Source organism: Eurypyga helias, unplaced genomic scaffold, assembly GCF_000690775.1.
Source record: "Eurypyga helias isolate BGI_N326 unplaced genomic scaffold, ASM69077v1 scaffold13991, whole genome shotgun sequence".
NCBI classification, from domain to species: Eukaryota; Metazoa; Chordata; class Aves; order Eurypygiformes; family Eurypygidae; genus Eurypyga; species Eurypyga helias.
The window spans coordinates 8,005-16,700 of NW_010231591.1; the positions used below are offsets into that span (position 1 = coordinate 8,005).

Here is an 8,696-nt window from a genome sequence, read left to right on the forward strand (position 1 = left end):
TAATCCATCGACAGTATATTTATTTCCTTTCAAGTAAGGAAAATAAAGAAACATTTATGAAAAATCCCATCAAATATATTCGTCAGCCAAAACCTAAACCAGCTGTGCCAGTTACGATTGCAATCGTGGGACCGCCAAAATCTGGAAAGACTACAGGTAGGAGCCATTATTATCTATAAATCAAAACCTTATTTAGTGACTGAAGCTGTGTCATTGCTGCTATTAAAAAAATCATAAACCAGCAATATTGTTGGTCTTCCTGCTTTTCTTGCTGTGCATAGAATCTTCTAGTTACATTCTCAAGTGTCTCATTTGACAGTCAGCATTGTCCACCTGAAATTTGTCCACCTGAATTTTATCCCAGTTTCTTAAGAAGTTGGCCTGGACTGGCACTTAGAGAGTTCCAACTCGGTCAATTTACACCCCTTGTATTATTTCTAATTATTTTCTAATTGTTTCTTTTTTCTTTCAGTCAATATGATCTAATGTAAAATGAAGAAGTATTCCTAGGATCAAGGACCAGAACCCAAAACTTCACATTCCCCAGACTGTTTCCAAACTTCTAGATTAAAAAATCCAAGATTTCTGTCTTTCTCCCCTCTTCTTCTTCCTCCATGACTCCGCCAATCCACAGATACCTGCCTTTAACTGGTGGAGGGGAAAATTCAGCTTACACCATAACTTAATGATTAGAATAGGGCGTGAGAAAAAGAAGAGATGGCTTCAAATTATCCCATATTAAGGAGGAAATTTTAACCATATTTCCCATTTCCTGGACAAATGACCTAACTGCTAGGTTGTTCAGTAAAAGAGGCAGCAATGAAACATACTTTCTGAGACATTTTGTAATAATATTGACTATTGCCACTGAGGTTTGTGCAGAACTGAGCGCGGTTAGTGCATTGGGCATGCTCTGCACATATGCCACGGTTTGGGCCCTTTAGGTACGTACCAAGGTGATGCATTGGCAATGACCCAGGGAATGAGTTGAGCAGTTAGCTTCTAAGGCTAAGGATGTACTTTATCAGACTGCTAGGTTGTGATGTTGCTTGCATAATAAAAGTTGTGTGTTGAAATCAAAATGTTTTGCAGTTGCCAAGAAATTTGCAAAGGTGTATGGGTTACTGTGCCTGAGTATGGGAGATGCCATACGTCTGGTGTTAAACAACCAGCCAGAGAGTGAGTTGGCACTTACGTTGAAGTGGCATCTTCACAAGGGACTGACCGTACCCGATGAACTGGCCATCCAGGCTCTGGATGTGGCGCTGATGGATCACGTGTGTAATACCACCGGGTAAGAGGCTTGTTTGGATTTCAGGGTTTTTTCCCAAGACATGCCAGTCCCTTCATAGTCAGTGATTCCCATGTTATCACTGTAAAACAATTTCACTAAAACACATCAGTGGTTTATGCATTAAGAATAGAATCCATCCAGAATGAGGTTCTTCACATTACTCTGGGAAAGCAGACCGAAGCATCATTTTCTGCAATTTTCAGGTAAGTATATTCCACTAAATCCTAGTAACGTGCTTTATGAAAGTTATTATTTTTCAGTCAATACGCCAATATTTTCTGTTATCCTTTGAGAACTACCATTTTACCAGCTCCAGTACCGACTTGGACACATCTGATTCTCTTTGGTCATGCAGACTGGTTCAGTACTGAAGTTTATTTCTGGTTTTGTTAACAACTTAAGTTATTAAGGAGGAACTGAAACCAGTGAGTCTTTGCACTTCGTTCATATGTGATTCTGACTTCCCAGGCTCTTTCTCCACCACTGAAATACTTTCCAAACTGGGCAGACTTACAAAGCTTCATGATCATGACTTCATGACATCCAACTCCTCTCTCGAAAAGAAGAATTGTTACAGCGAAAGGAAATTCTGGAATAATCTCTGAAAATTATTTGAGCTTGAGATCAGAATTCTTTCAACTTTTCTTTCATGTTAAAAACCTGAATATTGTTTCAGAACATTTTGCCCCAGTATTGCCTAATATGTGAAAAGCATTTCTTCTTCAGTATGATTTAAAAACCTCTTCAAGTACTGTAAATATTTTTTTTCACATTGAAAACTTCTCCTCCCAATCCATATGGAGATTTGCCATAGCTGAAATTGTGTTTCTCAGCGGTTGATGTGTCAGAATTTTGAAGTCCACTATTTTTATAAGTCAGAGACATCCAGTCACGTTCCTATACCCTTTGCCCTTTGGGTATTTCCTTTACTCTTTACTATTTCTTATTTTATCTTTACCTACTTGATTTTTTTTTTTATTTGACTGTAAATTCTTAGGAGCAAAGACCCTGTCTATCAAGTCAGCGTAGCGCTGACTTCATGGCAGGGGTGTAGACTTTTGTCTCTACTGAGAATGTAGTAGGAATATACATAGTCTTAATGGTTAATTAGAAACTGACTTCTTAGGAAAACTGTCTTTCTGTTTGTACGCAGAGTTGTAATTGATGGATATCCTGTAACAAGAAAACAAGTAAACCTCTTGGAATCAGCTAGGATAATTCCAGCGAAAATCTTTGAATTAGAAATGGATGCAAAGGAGGTGTTCAGAAGAGCACTGTTGGATAAGGAAAGCCCAAATAGGTAGGGATGCTCCCTGACACACAATATTGTCATTTCTGTATGTGCCTCAGTCCTGCACACAGGGAGGCTGTATCCAAGCTGGTGCATAACCCGGCTGAACTCCACATACGAAAAGACATGGGCACCAGTCCCTCTACATTCTAACACTCTGACTTCCATAGACCAGAAACGGAGACGTAAGAGGCCAGAGGAATGTGTGGCATGCTCTGGCCAGATCCCCCGCCTGAACGACTGAGGCCACAGGCGTGCGATGCTGTGCACCTACTGCTTAGTTTAATTGGTGTTAATGAAACTGTACATCAGAAATGGTACTAGTTCACTCTGCTGCTGAAGTTTATTGTTCATCAATTCAATTATTATCATCTTACAGGAAATTGATACTTTATATAATAAGATCTCTTAAATCTAGCTGGAGTTCTTTTTAAAAGATGAAAACAATGTATATGATTCATGAATTACTCATCTAAATCTTTCAATACAGCTCGCTCCCTTCTTTGTTATTCTAAGGAGACAAATATTCTGTTTAAAGAGCTGTTGGTTGTTTATGAGGAAGAGCAGTAAGTAGTTTATAAACAGACAGAGAATTAAAAAGAACAGAACATTCACCTTAAAATTAAATTGTGTAAGAACCTGGTTCTCATTAGAGGAAGTGTTTCTAAGAAGTTCCAGATAGCTTAGAGCATTATTGCATGTCTCTTTCATTTTGTCTCTTTATCAAGTAATCAGTACGATGCTTAATTGTTTACTGAAAGCCTAAAGACAATTTGCATTGCAAAAAATTAAATTAATGCTGTCTTTTTCGAAGTATTTACTTTGAACTTTTCATTTTAAATACCAAACTAATTACATTTCATAGTCTTAAATACAAATCAAATGTGCACTATCAGATATTTCTGAAAGATACAGCTTACAGAGAAATTAATCCTATTAAAACAGAAGTTTATCTTCTTTTTTTTTGGCATCATTTAAATGAAGAACTGGAACAGGAAATGCTTCTATTTCTAGTCAAAATATCTCTTCTTGTCTTGAATGATGTTTTTAGAGGTCAGCTAAGATTATTTTAATTTACATATATGTAAATATGACGGACAGTTTTCAAAATAAATCCAAGGATTATGGCTACCTCCTGATTTCAAACAACAGCATGTTTCAAATTAAGCCTGTTTTTCAATAAACAATGACTTCCATTTTAAAAGTCTCGTCGCGTTTTGTCTAGAGTGCCATTTGCTGGTGTATTGGTAGTGTGTGTCAGTTATCTGTGCTGATACATTCCAAATCCTTTACAAAAATATTGTCTTGTTTTGGGGACATAAATAGCAGAAGTTTTTTTCTGTGTTTCTGAACATAACTGTCTGAAGCATGCTTCTTTTCTTCTGTAACTGGTAATATTCTCAATAAGAAAGTTGTATTTCTCAAACATGTTCTACAGTTTCAAATTAACAGAGTTTTGTAAAGGATTGAACTCCTAGACTTTACACCTGAAATTCAATGAAATTATATAATCTTCAGACTCACATTAAATGTGTTATTTTTCATTGTCTTCAGACCTCCCTACCCTGAACATGACAGCTCACAGATTCTGGCTATTAAAAATTCCTGCTATAAACAGCACATTGATGCAATTAGGACTTACTATAAGAAGGAGCGTCAGAACTGGTGTGTGATTGATGCCTCTCGGAGCAAATGGTGGATCTGGAACACAGTGCTGCAGGAAGTTCAAGTGGTTGTTAAAGAAATCCAGATATACCTGGAAAGAATAAGAGAAGGTAAAAGAAAAACAAAGTTTCTCAGAGTAATATTAGTTTCTTTAAGAAGCTGCAACGTAATTAAAGCGTTTCCACTTCAACTTGCTCTGGATGCAGCACGTACATACCCTCGAATCCTTCAGTATCATCTGCAGAGACCTTGAAGAGGTCTCTTGAAGAGAGCAAAGGCAAAACAGTGTGAGGCCATCCTCCAAAGAACAGGATAACATCTGAAAGAAGTTGGATATCTCACGGTCCAGGGCAGATTCCTCAACATTGGGTGATCAATTACTACAAAGGGTACCCCAAAGTATGCACTGGGAACTAGGACTTGCAGCGTCACTTAAGTGTCAGTAGAGGAAGAGAGAAGGAGGGGTGAAAGGTTAATTATAAGTTCAGAATTAACATTAAATATGCCATTTGAGTTAATTTCTGTGCTGGGAGAGGAAAACCACTTCAGTCTGAAATGCCACAGTTCCCACTTGTCAGCATTGGACGGGACTGAATACGCCTTTTAAATATGCCTGCACAGTTTAACTAGAGTTCCTCTGAAGGGCAAACAGACTTCCTTAACTTATATCCACCTTTTGCTTTTAACTTTTATAGTTCTGTGGCTGCACCCTTCTTAAAAATTGCAGTCATAAGAAAAAAAAATATTTAACTTGCCAAGCTTGAAAAGCACAATTTTTAAACAGTTCGGGTTTTATGTGACATTTTATTAAAAAACTTGAACATATTTCATCCAGATAGACTGGAATTTACAAGACATGAATGAATAAAGGGGAGGCTTTTATCACACCTTGCACTTCTTTTCACCAGTGTAAAGAAATAAAATAATAGCTGAAATGTTCCTTAGCAACACAAAGGAGTAAAACAATAAATCATAAATAAAGCCACCCCAGGGAAAACAGATTAATAAGTTAAGCGTGCAGAATATCCCACATAATGAATAATCACTATGTTTCTTAAATTCTATATAAACTTTATAAAAATTAATGGGTTGCCACTTCATTTTAATATCAGTCCATAAAAATTGCTATTTTAATTCTCATTATTTCATACCATTTTGACACGAATTATACCGGCTTCTAACCTGTAACGTTTCTGAATAGAAATGTTTTGCTGTTTCTCTGTCTCTCACTAATAAAACATTAATTGCCTTGATTAACAGGAAAAGCAGCGGGCATTGCTGATTTATGTATCACCCCGGAAGAGCTGCGCTGTCGGCTGGGGGAGTTTGGACAGTACTGCCCCGTCAGCCTTGCAGAAAAGGGTGAATTGGTTGACTGCTCTGCAACACCCTCGCTGCAGTTCGCTGCGGAATTTCGAGGACACTATTACAAGATGGCTTCGCGGGAAGAACTGGACGTAAGCGTCAAAAAGCCGGTTGGGAGGAGATTAGGGGAAGAGGGAACATCGTTGCTTAGATTCTCTGATTCCACAGAGAAACAAGCAGTATGTAATCGGAATCAGACCAGGGGCGTTCGTATGCAGGCTTTTGTTCTGTGCGCTTCTGCTGTCAAACACCAAGGCAGACAAAATGCAGCAGAATCCATTCAAACCAAAACTCCTCTTACAAATTGTCGTGGATCAAACATTTGAAACCAACCGTTTCCGCCTTTCTCCATCTGTTCTGGGGGGACAAGGGGTAGGGAGTGGCTAATGACAGCAGTGGGTGGTGACGGACGATGGACGGACAGTGATGACTTTAACTGAGCGTGGATTGGAAATCACCAGTGCCAGCACCCCAAGGGAGGTGTTGTAGAAGAAACAAGTATCTAAATTGCAGGAGCCAGTCCTCTGGAGTTTGACTAACAGTCTTACAGTGCTTCTTTTGTTATAAAAACATTCAATTTCTTTTTCTAACAGAAGTTCTTGAGCAGACCGGAGGTTTATGTGCCACCACTGGCACCTCAGCCTCTCCCATCCCCAGATATGCTACCGAAGAAACTGACTGCAGCAGAAGTGAAGGCCTTATTCCCTCTAAGTGCTGAAATGAAGGGATACTGTCCTGTCAGTTACCTAGATGGAAAACAGAGGTACGCCACTGCAGTTTTCATAATCCGAATGACAGACTGTGTTAACACATCAATGAGCAAAACTTGCAAAGTACTTTGGAATAGTGTTCAGGGTTTGGACAGGAAGAAGCAATTATAACTCTCTATATTGGGCTTGTGGCTTTGGAAATCGATGTAAAAGCACCTTTTGACACCCGTATGGCTACAGGTTCTACAAGGATCTGTGTTGGCTTACTGTCTTTTGTGATGAAGACTGCTTGGCGAGGGATCGAGTTCTCTCCATCATAAGCCTTCGGAAGTTCAAACCAATCTCACAAGAGCTTAGTAGATGCAAAACTAGCTATCACATTTTTTATAAGATATCCATAAAGCTCCACCATGAAGTCCAACTGATTTCCTCAGTGTGAAGGATTTTCTCAGCACGGTAGAACCGTAACGGTCAATTCTGTGCTGTCCCTCCTTCATGTCCCAAACAGCCATGACTGGCATTTTAACTAGAGGAGTTCTAATGAAGCACTACAAAAGCCGTTTAATAAGCAGGTTTTGTGGCAGAGCCTCTCAGATTTTGAGCCTTCTAACTGTCAGTCATATCATGGAAACATGGATGATCTAACTGGTACTTTTTTGTAGTTCCCATGCCTGCCAAATTACCAGAAGGCTCCCAGTGGCTCATGAATTTACACCACACAAATGATGTTTCGCATTTCTTGTGAATTAATTAATAGCCTTTCTTGCTTCGTCTCTTCAGATATGAAGCTTTGGTGCCTGGCAACACTGAATATGCAGCAAAATACCATGATAAGCTATATATTTTTGAAAGTGAAGAAAAACTTATGAAGTTTATGAGGTGAATACACTAACTGAATTTTAATCTTTAATTGTGTCATTGTTTATACATCCTAGAAGTGCTTACTTTCTATCTGGTCAGGTTACCAGAGAAGTACTGGAATCTGAAGCTTCCACGTAAACTCCCTCCAATAAAGGAGCCGATACCACTCACCACACTGCCTTTGGCTGGATACCTTGAACAGGCCTGGTTTTGCTTTTCTACTTTAAAACACAGTTTTACAATGTATACTATATCCCACCCAGTTTATTTCATTTTTAACGCAATAGGAGTCTTAGGTTTATTAGTAGATATTGTATTAAATTGAAAATTGTGTACTTGAGAGGAATTTTTTAAAAGCTGTAAAATAATAGGTATTTCTGGCTTTAATGGAAAAGACCATCAGAGGGGAATAATAAACTGTAGTATTATATGATGAATTTTCTGAGTCTTTTGACTATCTTTAAGATTACGATTTGCTTTGTTTTTTAACACCAGGATAGACACAAGCCTGTCTGGAATAATTTAAGGATGGTTGGTTACATTTTGAGACACAAATATGAAATTAAAAATGATTCATCGATATTTTATATTATTTACTACCTTCTACAATTCACCAACTTGGACATGATCCTATTTTGTTAGATTTACATGACAACAGGACTGGGATTTGGTTAGATTTTTGTTGGAGATTTTCGTAATGGTCTTCTAAAACTGTTTTCTTTTTTTAGGGAGTAGCAACTTCCCTAATAAAAGCCCTGAGTGAAGTAGGCTGCTTAAAGCCAAAGTTTCCATTCCTGAGTGTAAAACAAACTGCTCTGCTGTTCATCGCCCACCATTTAAAAGGTAACATATAAAACAATATGCTATAAAAATAATGAATTAGATAAATGCAGTAGGTCATTGGACCCAACACTGATAACCAATCCGTGTAGTTTTCTTATGTCCAACCTAGGAAAATACTACTATATCCTGATATAAGTACACACTGCCAAGTTTCTTGGAAATGTGTAAGTACCAGGGAGGAAAATTAGGTTAATAGGGTAGGTAGATAAGTAAGTGATCTCCCACAAATCATGAGATTTTAATGACATGTTATCACCTACAACCTGACGGCCTTGAAAACACTTCTAACACTCATTGCTGGGGTTTTTAAACAGAAAGTAAAATTTTATAATCTAGGTGGTACTGCATTTTAAGCAAGTCATGGACAACCTGAAATGTCTTAAAAATTGACTAAAATCAATGCCATAAAAGGCTGCTGAAATACTATCTGTGGAATGCTTTTGCTTGCCTTTTGTCAACTGTATCAGGTAATCAAATAGACTTACTAACAAACCTTGCCTTGCAGATAACCTGAAGACAACTTTCTGATCATACACATCTCCAACAACACATCAGCTAAATATGTAAATGAGAGGTCTAATTGTACTGAAAACCAGCTTACATAACACCTGCCATTTAAAAAAAACCCTTCTTTTGCATGGGCTCAGTGCCAATACACTAAGTTACA

General features: G+C 38.0%; 1 protein-coding gene across 1 annotated transcript in view; it reads left to right on the top strand.

Moving 5' to 3' along the window:
• LOC104516710 (adenylate kinase 9-like) overlaps window positions 1-8,029 on the top strand; it is a gene marked incomplete at both ends in the record, with an annotated part of 14,477 nt that extends 6,448 nt beyond the window's left edge. Inside the window, 9 exons of the mRNA XM_010161135.1 lie at window positions 1-156; window positions 1,093-1,294; window positions 2,448-2,594; window positions 4,140-4,360; window positions 5,511-5,707; window positions 6,209-6,378; window positions 7,106-7,204; window positions 7,286-7,388; window positions 7,915-8,029. The exon at window positions 1-156 is cut by the window's left edge and continues 64 nt beyond it. Coding sequence (XP_010159437.1) covers window positions 1-156; window positions 1,093-1,294; window positions 2,448-2,594; window positions 4,140-4,360; window positions 5,511-5,707; window positions 6,209-6,378; window positions 7,106-7,204; window positions 7,286-7,388; window positions 7,915-8,029 — 1,410 coding nt within the window. The remainder of the gene's footprint in view (window positions 157-1,092; window positions 1,295-2,447; window positions 2,595-4,139; window positions 4,361-5,510; window positions 5,708-6,208; window positions 6,379-7,105; window positions 7,205-7,285; window positions 7,389-7,914) is intronic.
• Between the last annotated feature and the right edge of the window lie 667 nt (window positions 8,030-8,696).